Source organism: Lucilia cuprina, chromosome 3 (genome assembly GCF_022045245.1).
Source record: "Lucilia cuprina isolate Lc7/37 chromosome 3, ASM2204524v1, whole genome shotgun sequence".
NCBI lineage: Eukaryota > Metazoa > Arthropoda > Insecta > Diptera > Calliphoridae > Lucilia > Lucilia cuprina.
Genome location: NC_060951.1, coordinates 26,915,430 through 26,934,475, shown reverse-complemented (window position 1 = coordinate 26,934,475; position 19,046 = coordinate 26,915,430). Strand labels below are relative to the sequence as shown.

Sequence of the window (19,046 nt, the reverse complement as noted above, 5' to 3'; positions counted from 1 at the left end):
TACAAATTTAGTTAGAATTCTGATTTGTAGTATGTTTCCAACTTAGTTTATATAATTAACTAAAAGAAAACTGCATACAGAAGTGTATTCATGAATTCTAAAATTATACATTTATCAACATAAATAATTATAAAATACTAACCAATAAGTAATTGTCTGTCTCTTCTCTATAATGTATGTATGTACGTTGTTTGTTCTTAAATAATTTGCTTTAATACTTATTATTTAATTAAACATAATTTATATGTACTTAATATTTTGTTCATATTTTTATTTTTGTATGTATTTTATTCGTACTTACTAAAATATTAATATTAAATTATCTAATAGACACATTGGTTATTTCCTTTTTAATAGTATTTAGTATCGTCATCGTTGACATACAACTATAACAAATACTACAAATAACACAACCGAGAGTATTGGGTTCACCATTGAACCTGATGCATGCTGCATGGCAGCTGGTTCTTCACCTGTAAAAAGAAAAAGAAGAATATATTAATGTTATAAACACATTAGTATAATTAAATGTTCTTAAATTAATTACTATTTTGGGTTTTATGAAAATTTACTTAGGGCCAATCTAAGGATGAAGGATTAAATTAAAATTAATTCTAGATAGGTACTTTTAAGAACTCTATTAGCTAATTTTGCTTGCTAGCTTAAGCGCCAAATGTAGGTGGTTTTAATTGAAGCAAAAAATGCATAAGTTTAAAATTAATATAGTTTTTATAAAAATAAACATCCATTATTTTGATAACAAACAGTGACGTTTTCCGTTGTTTTGTATATCAACACTGCGAAGTTTAATCTTGTACTTAAAAACATCAAAGGGAATTAACATCAGAAACAATTTATTATACCCTACACCACTATAGTGGGGAGGGTATTATACGTTTGAGCTGATGTTTGTAACATACTAATATATGGGTCCAATACCCACCTTAAAGTATACCGATCGATTCAGAATCATTTTTTGAGTCGATTAAGACATGTCCGTCCGTCCGGCTGGCTGGCTGTCCATGTAAACCTTGTGCGCAAGGTACAGGCCGCCATTTTCAAGATAATTTGATGAAATTTGGACCAAGCATGTTTTTTGGCACAGGGACGAAGCCTATTGAAAATGGTTGAAATCGGTCCATTATTTCACCTAACCCCCATACAACCGTACCTCCCGATTGGAACTTTTTATGCCATAATTACGTCAAATATTCTATTATCTCTCTAAAAATTGGCACAAATAAGTTGTATATAAGTATAAATGACACTGCAGATTTTAGTAAGGATCGGCCCTTTTTTGACCCTAGCCCCCATACAAACCCCCCTTCAAAAAATGTCTTAAACGTCTAAAATTGACTTGTAACCATTTGTATCGCAATGAAACTCAACAAAACTAACTGTTATTTAAAAATATATCATTTTCCCAAATTTACCGAGGATCGGCCCATATTTGACCTATATAAAGCCTCATTTAAAAATTTTAGTTTTTTTTATCAAAAAATTGCTTAAATATTTTGGAATTATGGTAATATTCAACATAAAAGCTTCTTTATAAAAAGTAAAAATTTTAAAAATATACTCATGATGTAGGGTATTATATGGTCGGCCATGCCCTACTATACTTTCCTACTTGTTTTTATATTAACTAATCTGATTATTAAATGGTATTTGATCGTCAACTTACAATATTTTTTTATTTATAAAAAAATTTTTTTAAATTATAGAATAAAAGTTTTTATTCGAATAATTTAATAAAATGTAAATAAATCTTGCCAAACAATTCCAAAATCTTAAGATTTTTTAAGACACTTTAAATTTTTCAGTAGATTTAAAAGTGGAAGCTGAGGCTTTTATAATTTTTTATGTATTTTTGATGTTAAACTTAAGTAGAGAAATATGTGTGAATTTCGTCAGCTACTTAACATGTTTTATACCCACCATCAAAAATGATGGGGGTGTATATTTGTCATTCCGTTTATAACACATCGAAACATTGGGTCCTTATTAGATTTTAAAACGATCTAGTCGTCCATCTGCCTGCCTATCTGTTGAAACACGAATTTCATTGTGCGGATGACAATGGTATTCGTAATGTACAAATTATTAATGAACCGAAATGTTTATGTAAAATATTATGAGGATCGGTCAATAATCGATCTCAACAGAAAATGATTTTAACATACATAACTCGCTTAGAAATACCAGTATAGCAACAAAATTTAAAGCAAGCATTTAAAAAAATTCATAGAATCACTTCTAAAACAGGAAGCATCCTACTTTTAACATTGCAAAATGTACATTTTTTATAAATTGCAAAAAGTAGCAGAAGATTTCTTTCAATTGTAACAGATCTTTTGGTTTAGTATTCGTGTATTTCTTTGTTCAAACATAATAATAAACAAGTATGAATGTATAGTCGGGCATACACGACCATATGATACCCTACACCAGTTACTATGCTAAAATTGAGGATTATTAAAAAAACATTTAATATTATTTTTAACTTTATTTCGGAATATTTTTTTCGGCAAAAAAAAAGAGATTTTTTGCAAGAGGACTGAAAAGGGAGTAGGGGAATATATGGGCCTATCCTTATAAAAGTTATTTATGTAGAATTTAAAAGTGTTATTAGTGTTTATAGGTAAATTTTGACCTTCAAGTCACTTTTTGTAGGGAGTTTGTATGGGGGCTAGGGTCAAAAGAGGCATGATCATTACAATAATCAATAATGTCATTAAATGTTCTATAAAACTAAGTTTTGCCGACTTTTGTTGACATAATAGAACATTTAACCTAATTATGAGTCAAAAGACCCTATTCGGGGGGTACGGTTGTGTGGGGTCTAGACGAAATAATGGACCAATTTTATCAATTTTCAATCCTTGGGCCAAAAAAAGAGGTGTGCCAAATTTCATCCAACTATCTTGAAAATTGCTTAATCGACTCTGAAACCGATTCTATGCCGATTGGGTATAGGATGAATTTTGTGTATGTTACAAACATCAGCACAAACCTAATATACCCTCCCCACTAAAGTGGTGTAGGATATAAATATGGGTAAAAGGTAACATTAAAATTTTATTCGATTATTCGACAAGAACATTCGTAGAAAAACAAAAAAATTTTCCTCGCACAGAAAAAACTGAAAATGAGTTTTAATTATCAAAATAATTGTATCAAGCAAGTTTTGCACCTATAACCAAAATGATGATATCAATTACCAAATTTGTAAAAAAGTAAAAATATATATATTTTTTCCAAATAACGAATTAATCAGAACAATTAATGTCAATAATTGAGACAAGATTTAAAATTAATTAATTCATTAATTTTATAAATTAAATATTTAATAAATATAAAATTTGATTTTTTATTAATTTATTAATCAAATAAATTAAACTGTTTGATAGAGAATTTTTTAAAAATCAATTAAGAAGGTGATTAAAACAATCAAATTATTAATCGATTACACACAATGTTAAAGGAATACTAGACCTTTAACAATGCGTTCAGCATTTTCAAAAAATATCACTTTATTGACACAATTTAACATATAAAGTGTTTCATAAATTGTAAAGAAACTTGAATATTATATGCCTAAAATTTTATGGACTATTTAAGAATTATAAATATTACTAGCACAAAAATCCAAAAAAATATTAAAAATAAATCGAAAATAGAAAAGAAGGCCAGAAAATTTTTTCAATCAATTAAAAAATTAATTGAATTAATTAAAAATTTAATCAAAATTTTACACTTTAGTTTCAAACAGTTTCAAAAAACGAGATAATTAAGACAAATAAAAATTTGTTTAAATAAAAAATAAAGAAAATTAAAACATGTTAATTGAAAATAAACTACCGATAATTTTTTCTGTGCGATTAATGGAATAATTTTTATTTGAATAAAAGCCCTTACATACACATACTACAAAATATTGGTTACTATTGAAAAAGTTTTATTATTGATTGATCTTAGTAGAGTGATACCATCCACACAGAGATCAGCCTGCTGCAGGGACTAGATTAGTCCACGTTATAGATTGGTATATATTCATAAATATGTATTTATATTAATCGTTTATTTGAGGTTTATTACGCACATTTTACATTCGCATTGACAGATGTGTCCCTATGGCGAATGATCCCCCTTCTACCCTTTACTTCAATAGGGGGATTTTTAATAATTGTATAAAGTTTTTGCAAAAATAAAATAAAATAAAGACAAAAACTACTATTGTATTATGAGTCTCTTTCTATGTTATGAGAAATATGTAATAATCTGAAGTCTTATATAAAAATAGTTATCGTAAACATAGTATTATAAAATTTTAAATTTGTAATTACCCATTAACATTCTTAAATACATACATACATACATATTTCTTTAATCGAAATAACATTGGTTAAAGAATCTTTATCTTATGTGGTTACAGAAAAACTCTCTGGAATTTCTTTATCCAATATATATGTATATATGTAGGTAAATGTTTGGCATGTATGTGTATGTTTTAGGTTAAATATTCAAAAAGCATACTGTACGAAATAAACATTTGCTTAAACATTCATTTAAAGTTCAATACAGATTTAGATTATATTTGGTTGCACAAAACATTTTCGAAAAACTGAAGCTTAAAAGTGAAAAACTAAACGAAAAACAAATATTGCACATTTCGATGTTTCGAATACTTGAATGTGGGTGTAAAATGAAATGTATGTTTTTTAAGATAAAAGTATTTTTGAAAAAAATGTTTGTATGTTCGTATGTGTGTGGGAATAAGTGTGTTTTAGAGTGTAAATATATTTAGATTTCTATACTAAGTATACATACCATTTAGAACATGTACCATAACAGTTCCAGTGATATCATTGCCAAGTATACATGAATAGTTTCCAGTATCATGACGATTCGCATTAGCTATATAAAGACGACTAAAAGCACGTCCTGGTAGCATATCGGTTTTCACACTATTAACAAGAAAGAAATAAGAAGAAAAAACAACAGAATTATTTATATACAATTTGAATAACAAGAATATAACAAAATATGTTTGTATGTATGTAAATAGAAAATTTTATATTTTTATATACTAGTAGTACAAAGCGTAGAATCTGATGAAAACTTCAATATTTGATGAAATTAACAAAATGAAAACATGAACAAATGAAAAATATATAAGAAAATTATTATACATATGTATATACATACATATATATATGTGTGTATATAGGTGTGTTTGACTGATAAAATATTTTAAAGGGCATTTGGAAAAGTGCTGTTATTATCTTTCTATTCTGTTTTACTCCCCCGTTTTCGTTCAAAGTAAAATATTGAGTTTTGAAACAACACGGTTAATTGTAATACTTTTATAAAATAATTTAAAATAACACTATTATTTATGTCCCCTTTTAAGAACTTCCCCATTGCAATATTTTTTTGTATTTTTTTCTTTTACCTTTTGTTTGTTTTCAATATTAGTTCAACATGAATGACCAAGTTATTCAAGGATTTTGCTCTTAGATTATTCATTTAAAATTTTTTAATAAAATTTCTTGAGATAATATACACATACCATAAAACTCTAAACATATTTGGGTGTAACTGTAGTATTGTATTAATATATAAATATTTATATATATATACATATGTATGTACATACATATGTATTTTATTATAGTTTTTGTTTAGTTTAGTTGCTGAAGGATTAATCGAGAAAAACTGAACCGCATATGAAGTGTATTAGAACCCAGTAAAAACTCAGTAATGACGTGTACTTATTAAATTACTTTTAGAAACGTAAGTACTTTAATATCCCAGCAAAAAAGAACTTTTAAGCAAGCGAAAGAGAAGTAGAATTTACTAAATGCAAGTACTGAAAAAGACCTGAAGAAGTGATGATTTTAACACAGGCTTGTCAAAGAAGAGATGTTCTTTTTATTTGATTCCAAATTCTGAAGTCTTTCTCAGAAAGCTATTTGTATGTTTTTTTGGAAGTTATTAGGTATTCACATAGTGATACTTTTAAAGTAGTGACAAATGTTAATGAAGTGGTGAAAAATGTTAATGAATACGTATTAATGCCCAAATAGACTGCACAAGCGGCTCGACAAAGATACTTTTTTCGTTAGAATATACACTACACAAACATTGCCCGTACAAACACCGATTTTTTCAAGTTTTTGTGGACTTACAAAAATATAGATGTAAATTTTTCTTCGAAATATAAATTTTGTAAAAAATTATTTATTTATTAATATAAAGAATATAAACAGTTTGACAAAAATTCAATATGTTTGTGTAAAAATTATTTTTTTTTATTTTTGTACAACCAAACCGCAGCATTTGTACAAAAAAAAAAAACACCCTCATACACTACACAACAGGCTTGCACAAACGTAAAATTCTAGTATGTTTTTGCTGGGAAGCTTTATAATCGTTTTTATTTTTAAATTGAATTCCTATAATTGTATTTTAAAACGCACTTCCAACTTTTTTACCTTTTTTCTGCGGAAAACTATTGCAAAATCTATGAGTGCAATTGAAAAATTGTTTTTGTTATTGAGGTGTTAAATTGGAAAGTTATGCAAAAGTTTTGCTAAATGACGATTTTAAATTTAGTAAAATGAAGTGCCATAAATTTTAAGAGCATGTAGCATTTAACTAGCACTGTAGCATTAAACTTACACTGTAGACTAGACTATGAAAGAAAGAAACCCTGCTAACTACCTATCAAACGATTGGCCAGTTACTAGTAAACTAAGCATCACCAGTGTGGACTCTATTGGTAAGCATATGCAGTAGAAGAAATTCAAAGTAAGTAAGTAAGTTAATTGATTAGTTAGTTAGTCAGGTAGTTAGTCAGTTAGTTAGTCAGTTAGTTAGTTAATTAGTTAGTTAGTTAGCTAGTTAGTTATTTAGTTAGTTAGTTAGTCAGTTATTTGTTAATTAGTAAGTTATTTATATAGTAAGTTAGTTAGTCAGTCAGTCAGTTAGTTAGTTAGTTAGTTAGTTAGTTAGTTAGTTAGTTAGTTAGTTAGTTACTTAGTTAGTTAGTTATTTAGTTAGTTAGTTACTTAGTTAGTTCGTCATGGGCATGTCATGGGTCTCGCTTATCTTGTAGGTCGTCGATGTTTACTATTACCAAGGAAAACTATTTCGGTTCATTTTTTCTTTGAGGCATAGATGAACCCAGTACCCCATGATCATCTTGTATAAAACAGGGCGCACATTTTGCAAAATTAACGGCTTAACCCTGTTAAAAACTGGAAGACTGACATATTTTTTTTTGTGAAAAGTACAGAAACGAGGCACAGGTTATTTGCCCCATCCTACCCAAAGAAATTATATTTTTTCACATGTTTTATATAAGTTTAAGTGTGCTTCAAAAATATTTCATTACTTCTAATGAAAATATTTATGTTAATGCTCAATTTATTTAATATTAAACCAATATTAAATTTAAAATAAAACAGTAATTTAATGATATTACCATAAAACTCATCTACATTGTATGTACAAATTATTCCAAAAATTCATCTAGAATGTTCGATCTTGGTTTAAAATTAAACAGTTTAAAGAACCGAATATTAAAGAACAATTTTGTTGCATTAAGTAAAAGCAAATAAACGAGTAATCAAAACCCTTAAACATTTATGTACATACATATGTATATCTGCATGTATTTTTGCAATAACTGCTGTATCTTTTGTACCACACGTCGTATGATTGATGAGTGTGATGGTGATTATTGCACCACACGTATACGTCATGTAAATTGCGATTTTTTTACAGTAAATCACCATAAGTTAAAAGGAGTAGGTGTGCTAAAGTTTAATTTAATTTGATTAATTGTGTTAGAATTATAATAGAAATCTTATTTAGTTGAACCAAATATGTCCAACTGTCCGTCAATGGGAAATTTTTATTGTTATATCAAATTATATTTAATCATATGTAGTTTTATAAATCAGATATATTTTTTTCTTTATAGGGTATTATAAAGTCGTGTTTGTACTTTTTTACTTCATTATTTATTTCTTATTATTTTTACTTGGAAATTTATAAAATATCATAAATATCAGAGTGTTTATTCTGCACATGTAAGATTATTTCTATATGTTGTTTCACACTTTCTCTTTACATTTTACATATATATATATATATATTCAATTGATTGGTTTCTGCTAAAATTGAGTTGATATGTAATATTTTGGAAAATATTTTAAATATATTATTTATGTTTTTAGCAGAAAAACAAGAAAAAAAATAATAAGAAAACAAAATATATTGAACTTTTAAAGGGTTTATAAATCAAATTGAAATATTTTCGTATGATTGACAATTTTCTGCAGAAAGATTTATTTAAGATGGATTAAAAGTAAATTTTGTAAATGACAATACGTATTTATGTTGTAGGTAAATAAAGCATTAAAGGAAGTTTATTTATTTTCATTTAACATATATATTTATAACACATTAGGTTGGTTCATTTATTTTTCCAGAAAATACTATCAGAGAGAGAGAGAGAGAGAGAGAGAGAGAGAGAGAGAGAGAGAGAGTAAATTTAAAAATTTATAAAATTACACTTTTAAATCCTTAGATAATGTAAATTAAATTTTCAAAAAAATTAAAATGAAATTTTTAAACTTTAGATTTTTTTTTCAAATTTAGTTTTTAAACTAGATTTAAAACTTTCAAAAGTGTATTTAACAGTTTTATGTTAAAACAAAGACAGAATTGTTGGCTGACAAATAGATAAACAACGAGTGCTATATTCGGCTGTGCCGAATCTTATATACCCTTCACCATAGTGTATTTTAAACATACATATTAGTTTTATAAATTTTTTCCCGACTACATTAATATTACACCAAAAGCAAAACAAAAACAAAGAAAAATAAAAACAAAATAAACAACGCAATAAAACCAACCTACATCTAGTGCTGCTCTCGCTCTGCTGCTCACGCTCTGCCTTGTTTTTATAAACAAGATTACAATAACAAAATTTACCGTATGATTGTGTATTTTGTTTTTTGCAATTTTTGTTTGAGCATGAATAAAAAAACTCAATTTTTGATGAAAATTTCAGAGGTTGTTTCGGATTTTTGCTCATATCTCCGTTATTTATGGACCGATTTTGCTGATTTTAAATAGCGATTTTCCCGAAAGCATGTCTAACAGAATTATTGAAGATTCGGATCTCGCCGATATCTGGGGTCCTCTAAAAACTGATTTCAACAAACATACAGACAGACGGACATGGCTTAATCGACTCCGCTATCTATAAGGATCCAGAATATATATACTTTTTGGGGTCGGAAAATTATATTATAGAAATTACAAACGGAATGAGAAACTTATATATACCCTTCTCACGAAGGTGAGGGGTATAAAAACAGCTGTTCACTACTATAAAATAAAATTTTGATAGTTTGCAGCAACAGAAAATGTTTACGATCTTGACTTTTGCTCTTCCTGCTAGTATTTTAAGTTAATGAATGCTTTTTCAGTAACATTTGTTACTAACAAGTAAAAACTTTTCATTATTAAACAGAGCTATTGTGTAATTGAAAATGTTGCTGTAGAGATACAAATTTCTAAATAAATTTGAACCCTAAAGAAATTTGTAGACAATTTGTTATACAAGTTCAGAAAATGTTTATTTTGTATGAAAAATATTTCAAAGTTGTAAAGTTTTCTATACCAGGTATGTTAATTATACATATTCCCTATGGTCCTGTTATACAATGTAAATTGGCATTGGATCAGCCCTTAAAACATAAATAATTTCAAAAATGTATACTTTTAATTGCTAGGGCAGGTATAACAATCATTTTGAAATACTGATTTTATAGAATTGAAATAATTTGCATAAAAGTTTATGTATAAAATTGCTGTAACTAACCTAGTAAAGTGTTTATAATTATAAAATAAAATTTAGATTTACATATTCTCTTTAAGTCCATAGACATTAACACATACATACACACATTTCTAATTTGACATGTTATACAGATGTCATGTTCTACTACTTTCTACATTTATAAAGGAAATTTTTTTTGTAATAAAAATTTGTTTTATAAAATGTTTTCGTATGCATAGAATATTTAATACAAAAAGACATGTATCACAAATACTTACATACATATTTACATACATACACATAAACTAATGAATTTAGGGATATTTACAATTTGAAACAAATTTAGAATTCATTTAAAAGATGTTCAAAATCCATTTGTAAAATTTAGATGAATAGTTAAATAAAATAGTTTTCTGTAATGTTAGATTAATTTTGGTTATTTTTTTTAAACTTTTTAGTAAATTACATAAAAGTGTTTTAAAAATTTATTAATTAAAACTTTTTAAATTTAAATTTTAAAGTTTTATGGAAATGAGAATATATAAATTTAACATATATAGTATTGAATATAAACCATTTATGTATATGTAACAATAAAATTTAATTTTTTAATTAAAATTTAATATAAAATTTGATAACAAAATTTATATAACCATAAAAGATTGAAATTTCTTTGTGAATATTAAAAAATTTTCGAAAAAAAACTAAATTGATATTGTTCACTAGAGAACCTTAAAAAAACGCAAGGCGTGACAGCTTGTGACATGATAATATTATTTTTGAATAAATTTATAGTAACGTTATTTTCTTTTCGAATATCAAGCGTAAAAAGTACTATGCACTGGATTAAATCATTCATTTTTTTCTTTGATTCTACGTTTAATGTTCTATACATACGAATGAACATGTCACTCATAGAGAGGGTGTATCGAAAAAATCGAGTATATAATATTAAAGGTTGTAAAATAAACAGTTCAAGGTTACAGATATTAATAACAGAAAAAAATCAACCAAACCCAACTAAACAAAAAAAATTACAATTTTCCTTCATTACACTTTTTTTGGCAACATTTTTTTTTCACTTTTATAAACATGTCATACTATATTTGTATTTATGTGTTTTAGATTACAGATTTTTATGATTTTTTATGGATTTTTTTCAAAAAAATTGTTTATAAAAATTTTGTTGTTATCGTATTGTAAGTCATGTAATATTAATGTTTTTTAATTTATACAAAGACTCAGACAATATTTTTTGAATGTGAATGAATATAAAAATAAAATACAATAAGAAATATTTTAATGTCAGCAGTTAGACTAATAGTAGGTCATACAAAATTTGATCTTTAAACCTTTGAAAATTTTTTTTATAAAAATTTGTGAAATTTTAAAATATTTTTATATTGAATTACTTTTACATATCGAAGGCCTCACTTTGAGTTCCAAAAGGTGATCCTTAAATATTTAGGGGAAACATTTTAAGAATTTAATCTTGAATACTCCTTGGATATTCTTAAATCAAATGTTATCTCAATCGGACTAGACTTATTTTGACAAATTTTTAATTCAGACCTACTGCGAGGTGGAGGACCCCCGTGTTATTGCAATTCCTGAGGAAAGGAGGTGCCACCAATACTTCTAGTCTGTCAAGACTATTGAATTGATACTCGGGCTTTAATTGGATTCATTTAACATGGAATCAAACCAGAGCGCCAGATAATATGGTACTAATGGCGGCCAGTTGACCGAAGGACTTTGCCCTGGCTGGTCAGTTGATTGAGGTTATTGCGAGATCAACGTAGTGCACCTAATGTTGTTTTAAGGACTGATATATTCAAATTTCAAATGTTTAGACTTTCTCTAAGGAGCTGTTGCCATCTCAATAGATATCACTGGGTGATGTAACAGAACAACTTAAACTGAATTCCTGAATGCGTTAGGATATTTTTAGGAATTTTCTGGTTGACACTAGGTTTTTGCCTATCATTCAGTTCATCGTTTCATTATAATCTGAAAATGTAACTGATATAAATTGCTAAAATTTCGGGAGGGTCTCATTGCGACACAATAGAATAATACTGATTGAGTATGACTTTTATCGGTTTGCTTTGGAAATTTCTACATTATTTGTCACATTCGACATACCAGACTTATTGTCTGGGTATTTCGCACTACTGAATATGTCCTTCGATGTCACACCGAGATTATGGATTCATCAGGTGCATTTGTTGGGGTTTCGTAGACCCCCCAAGGTGCTTGTAGAATGACCGGCAGAACTATGTAAAAAATTTAAAAATTGTGTTTTTCATCAAAGTCACTCGGGGGCGCTTGGTAGACCTCCCAAGTTTACTCATCGGATTAAAAAACGACATTTAAGTTTAGTGGATGCTGAACCCCCGGGGGATTGTTACCTTGATGAATCTTCTACCATTTTGGTGTTATTGCAGTCTCAGGGAGAAGGGGTACTATCAGTAACAAACAATGTTTTCTTTAAATAGAGAATTTATCTAAATTTTTTTGTTTTCCAAAAATTCTAAATAAATAAAAGATTAGATATAGAAATTTATCAACAAATTCATTCTAGATATTTTATAATTTAATAATTATCGAAAATTATCATTAAAACGAATATTATTTTCATACTTTTCTTAGTAGTTTCTATAATTACTTGTCACCTTACCTATGTCATAACTGCAAACGTTGAAATCGTATAATATGTATATACAAAGAATAACTTTTTGGTTTATTTTTTTATTCAGCAAAATGAATATAAAAACTGTAACAATAGATGAAATTTAACCTTATGGTTAAATGAAATGGCATTTTCAATGCATATAAATAAAAAATATATAGATATACACATACATACTTATATGCTTACTATTACATATATATACCAGTAGTTTAAGAGTAATACATGATTCGAACTTTTTTTAATACATAGAGAAAATATATTTTGTTTCCCTTCTTGATACCAAGTAAACTATAAGGTTGACAATTTAAACGAATTTTTAAATTGTTCATTAGAAAATTAAAAAGTATTATGATCATAAACGATAAAATCCCTGGTTACGTGTACAATGAACTGCTGGGTATACATACATATATCAATATATGTATATATGTAGTTATGTATAGACATTCATGTACATTCATTTACATGAATGTACAGATTTAATACAATAAGCCACTTACTTATGAAGTTCGTTTTTTTTTTTATTCAAATTTGAATTTTACCACAAAATTCTCCCATTAGGAAATATTTGCAAAGAAAAATAATGCTGCTATTTATTTTAAGTTTTATTGTTATTTTTTTCGTAGTAGTCAGAGCAGCATATTGTCAAAAATACTTGTTTGATTAAAATAATATTCTAAAATTAAGTGTTAAGGAGTACATTTCAAATAATGATGTTTATTATTATTAAATGCATTTAATATGTAAATACAAGTCATTTGCGTTTTCCAAATAATAAGTGTGATTGTCTATGGAATAAACAACTACTTATCGCTACAAAGATGTATACCGCGTGCAATTGGCAGCTAAGGCATAACGTACTCACTTTTGTAGAGGATTGTTTTAGGGTCTTTTAAGAAGGCCTTTTAGAAGACTTCAGTTTAATGGTATACTCATAATTGGGACGTTTTTCGTATAGCACGACCAACTAGTCGACAACAATTCGTTGCGTAAATTCGTCGTTTCAATATTTGTTTGTTCGAAATTGGAAAAAATAAAAAAAAAATATATTTTTGTGAATCTCCACGATTTTGAAATAATTTTAACAGCTTTAAAATTTACTGAAACATTATTTCAAAATTAGAAAATATAAGAAATTGGTCTCGAAAAGAACTAAAATTATATTTTTGTAAATATCTTCAATTTTTATATTATTTTAACAAATTCAAAATTTCTTCGAACATTACTTCGAATTATCGAACTTAATTTTAAATATTCCAACATAACATTGTAGTGTCTTCAAGTGTACTCCATACTGTAAAATTTCAGACAATTCGGACCACCAGAACTGATTTTAATGGCTTTTAAAATTTTTTCGAACTTAAGTTCGAATTTTAGAAAATTTAATTTTTAGTTTTTATGACCCAGAGATTATTTTAAGAGCATAATTTTTTTTTTTTAATTTTAGAATATAATTTTTAATATTTCAGCATAATATTTTACTGTTATTAGTTGTACTCACAACCGTGCGTATACTATAAATCATATTGTAAGATCTTTAATGGATGTAGGACTTTTGCTAATTTCTAATTTATACCCACAATCTGGGCGAATACATAACCAGAATCTTTACAGATGGTTCTAAAATAAGCTGTGGTGGTGATTCTGGTGTCTTCTGTGAAGAAGCTGGGGTAAGTTTATCTTACCATCTTTCCATGAACTGTAGTGTCATGGAAAAATATTTGCGATAATGTCAGTCTGTAGGGTATTGCATGATCTCAATATTAGCAGAACATAGGAATTTCTGTCAATAGTCAATTGACACTTCTTGCAATAAATTGTTATAATACCACTTTCTATTAGTCAGACAATACAAGACGAATCTGTCAAGGCTGGGCGCCTGTCAGGCGTTATCGTTGTTTGGTTCACTGGACATAAATCCAGATCGGAATCTGCTTTACATATCACCAACGCAGTTTTAGTAGCAATTCCGTTAGGTTTTATTAAGAGCAGTATCTTCAGAAATCTGAAAATAGGTGGAATAACCTAATAAACCTTATAAACCGAAGTAGTCGGTATAAGGTAGGCAGACATGCAAGTGGGCTGGATCTTACATTATGTCATAATACATCTTACGGGTGAAATGGTATGTTCAAAACGGATTCGATTCTACTTGGCTGTACCCGTGCAGTGAACTACCACGTTAACCAACCAACCAATAGCCACCATTAAGGCATAAAGTTTAACTTAAATACACGTAGGCTTCTATAGGGCCTGTTGTGCGCTCATTAACCAGTGCCTCAGGGGGGAATCGAACCCACCACCTCCGGTCTACCAGACTAGAACACTAATCCCTAACTTACCGGATGCCACATACAGAGGTTGGTTTATATCGGCCTATATGATATACATAAAAATTGGTAGGAACATATTGGTTTAAATAAAAATAATTTATTTTAACATTATTTATGGACAGACATGGCTAGATCGTTTTCGATTTTAATAGGGACCCAATATATTTATATACTTTTGTATTGTATCTTCTTTGAGCATGGGTACACAAATTGGTTGAAAATTAGAAACGTTTCTCCCAGCTATTGAAAGCGATATGTGACAAAAATTAACTTTTTTTGGAAAATATTCTAAAGGTCTTATTGCCTTTTTCATTTTTTTGCATTCTAATCGACACTGTCAGATAATTTTTCCAAATGAAATAATTACATTATTTAACCCAATTATTTATAATAAGTTTTTAATTTTATTGAATTATTTCAATGACTTTTTTCAAAAAAAAGATCAAATAAATGTAAGTAATTTACACGTTTTTAATTTAATTTCGAAGTACACAAATTTTCTTACAAGGTTTTACCAATATCCTTTTCAAATTATTTACACGCACGTACACCTCATTTTGTCTAGCAACAATAAAGTGGTTTCAATAAAAGTTGTCTTTGACCTTTTTCATGTCATAAGATCCTATACTTATATCCCTGAATAAATTCTTCATGTATTCATTACTAATTTACATTATCCCTACAGGGATTGCTAACATGCCATTTAGATTAATAAAGAAATGAACGACAAAAAAAAAACCCCGAGAATAAAACTTTGCAATTCAAAACTTTTAAGAGAAAAATCCATAAGAAAAGTTTTGGAATTCTTTAACAGGATTTAAAACTAAAAGTTGGGCGTATGTGACAAGTTGGTTATGTTGGTTTTATGTGAGGGTGTTTACGCGTGTGTGTGTCAAAAGGTATAAAGTGAAATAATTAAATTATACCGTTGAAAGTGTTACGCATATCTAAACACAAAATAGTTATCATCAACACTTAAAAAAAAATGGTGTGAGTATTTATGAGGATAGTAAACTATACTGATTGGAACATAAATGTATTAGGGTAGTTAGGTTAGCAGGCTGTCCCTTGCTGTTCGAATTAGTAACACGCCAAGGTCATACCGCTGATCCCATCTACTCTGGTTTCCTATCCAAGCCATTTTGTCGCACGAATAAAGGAATCTATTATTCGGATGTCAGCCCTGGATATATCCGTTAAATAGTGCAAGACATTAGGGCAGGGCACTGACAGAGGAAATTGTCAGTACTCTCTTCTTCCTCTTGACAGCTCCTGCAGAAGTCATTACTAGGAAGGTCTAGTTTTCTAGCATGGAGCCCAAAATGCCAGTGGCCAGTCAATACTGCAATTAAGTTCAGTAGATTTGCTTTCCAAATCGTGGTCTACGTGGGTCATATGACAGCCACACGATCCTTACCAATATGCAGGTGGCTTCAATCGACTATCTGTGTTGCTCAGGATCATCGAGTTTTTCTTGAATCGAGCGTTTGCAGCAAAAAAGTGGTCGGTGTACTCTGTTGCTAGTGAGTAGTACCTGATGATGACCTGGAATTCAGTACAGTCCCACTGTGGAATGTTTCGCCATCTCATTAAGAGATGTCCGGCTTACTAGGACCTTAGGGCTGCCTGAATGTCGGTATAATTTCAAATATAATCATGGTATATTCAATAGAACTTGATCTAGTATGAAACCCGTTTTGTGGCTGATAGTTCAGCCGAAGTACGCTACATTGGTCGAGAAGTTTGAAAGACACTTCAGCTCTAGTATGTGCAATATAAAGGCCACCTCCTACGCCATCTCTCGATTTAGAGCCATTGGAAAAGACCTAACACGAACCATCGTGGATGGTTTGTATAACGATGGCCTGGGGTACAGTTAATAATATATCCTGAAATTCTCACAGGCAGTTGATTATGATGAAGTGGCCTGACTTAGTCATATGCCACGTATTGAGTCTAATCGCTAAGTTGAGGGCAACATCAAAAGGTATATCAAAAGGTAACCAATTCATCATGACAAAAAGAGCTTTTAATGAAGTTGCCCGAAGGGCACATGTTATCATTAGCGCGGATACGCTAACAATTCTTCCAAATCACTTCCGGCGGACGTTCATTTGTAGGAATTTCCACCAGACAAGTGCACCATACAGCAATATGGGCTTAACTACCATATCGAAGAGCCATTTGGTATTCTTAGGATCTATGTACCAAGATTATTCATGAGAATAGGGCCGCAGTACTATCGGATAACTTTAACTCGACCCCATCCAAGCGAGGAAGAGTGGAATGGGTAACTTGTATTTTCTGGTGAAAAGAGTCACGATTTGGCTGGATTTACACCTAGACCATTGTTCCTACTTCAGTTACTAAGTGATTTGAGTGCAGTTTCTATTCTATGCGCTATAGTATTTAGGTATTTTCCAGTTACTACAACAACACGTCATCCATATACGCAATGGCCCTGAAGCCCTAAGACCGATGTTCCATGAGAAGAGGGTTCAATGCAAGGTTCAATAACAATGGAGATAGAATTCCCCCTTGTGGAGTTCCGCGACTTGCTACTTTCGTGACATTTGCAGCTCTCATTTCCGATACAATGACTCTTTTGGTCAGTATCTTTGAATAGGTTGAATTACTCCCAAGCAATGTAAAACCGATATTATAGACTCGGGGTATATATTATTAGTCTCAACAGATTTGCTTTTCGTATAGAGGTAAGGTTTGATAATCATTTTTAACTTCTCAGTCAGTTCCAAACTTCTCAGTCAGTTCCAAATAATATGTTAATTTTTACTGGGATAAACCAAGTTAAAAGTCCCAGTTTAGTTGCCAAATAATATCAGAATGACCTGAAATTTCTAACATTTTCACAATCTAATAGTTTCTCATTTCAATAGATATTCGATGTTCACAAAGTTGTAAAGCATAATTTGTAGTCAGATAATACTTCCATTATAACAGCCCTTTTCAGATTACCCTTTTTACTTTAAATTCATTTAAAGGTATCATCGCATCGAGAGTCTTTGCAGTATCCAATTTGTTCATTTGTAAATACTATTTCTATTTGTAATACAAACTCGTATTTTAGTTTTCGCATCAGTGTGGGACTATAGTGTTGGTGTGTGTTGACAATTTTTCGTGGGGATTAAGCCATTTTCAATTTAAAACTTAATTTGCCGTTTTGATAGGTTTCCTACATATCAAACTACACAACGTAACAATGGTTGTGTGGTTTATTCTCTCTATCTCCCACATCTTGACTAGATTAGACCTTATTTGTCGAAATGTATAGAAATGAAGGTGTAAGTGTTAATATAAATTCTGTATGTTCAATAATTGTTAAGTGCGGGTTTGTAATCAGGTGTTTGAGTTAATGCATAAGTATTTTTGGGTATATTTTCACTTACCTAATGCCACCGCGACTAGTGTCATAGTTTAGTAAGCGCGTATTGTGTCGCCAAGTTATATATGATGATGGTTGAGGAATTTTCGATATGACGCATTGTAGTTCAATGGTACTGCCAGCCTTATAATATTTCTCCGGTGTGGTTGAACCACGTTCATCAAGTATTTCCACATGAGGAACTGTAAATACAATGGTATTACCCATAAAATAAATTTTGTAGTATGAACTTGCTAAAGTTGTATGTAAATGTGTAATTTTCTGAGTAGTAATGAGCTCATTCCTATGCCAGTGTTAATGTGTGCTTGGAAGCGTTAACGTATCCAAACAAACCTTTTAAACATTACGTCAAATAATTGTTAACGGTGCAAAAATTTACATGTTGCGGAATTTATACTTTGGATTTAGTTGTTTGTAAATATGTAGTTGCGTATGTGTGAATACATCCGCAACTATTTATTTATACATGAGAAAAGAATATATTTATTTGTTTATGTGTGCATGTATTTGATTATACTAGAATAAATATGTCTCTCGATTACTTTAAATTGTATTATATATATATTTCTTTAGCGTTTGCATACAATTGCATTTGTTCTTTTATTCGAAGTAATTTTGAAATTTGTGTTAGATAGATAGATAGATAGATAGATAGAGAGATAGATAGATAGATAGATAGATAGATAGATATATAGATTGATAGATAGATAGATAGATATATAGATAGGTAGATAGATAGATAGATAAATAGAT

At 29.1% G+C, this 19,046-nt stretch overlaps 1 protein-coding gene across 4 annotated transcripts in view; it reads right to left on the bottom strand.

The window, feature by feature from the left end:
- Positions 1 to 238: 238 nt before the first annotated feature.
- Positions 239 to 19,046, bottom strand: part of LOC111686578 (hemicentin-1) — a 191,460-nt gene continuing 172,652 nt past the window's right edge. For all 4 annotated transcript variants that reach the window (XM_046947183.1, XM_046947185.1, XM_046947184.1 and 1 more), the window contains 3 exons: positions 18,298 to 18,475; positions 4,831 to 4,967; positions 239 to 473 (listed from right to left, as the gene is read on the bottom strand). In XM_046947183.1, coding sequence (XP_046803139.1) covers positions 370 to 473; positions 4,831 to 4,967; positions 18,298 to 18,475 — 419 coding nt within the window. In that variant the 3' untranslated portion in view covers positions 239 to 369. The remainder of the gene's footprint in view (positions 474 to 4,830; positions 4,968 to 18,297; positions 18,476 to 19,046) is intronic.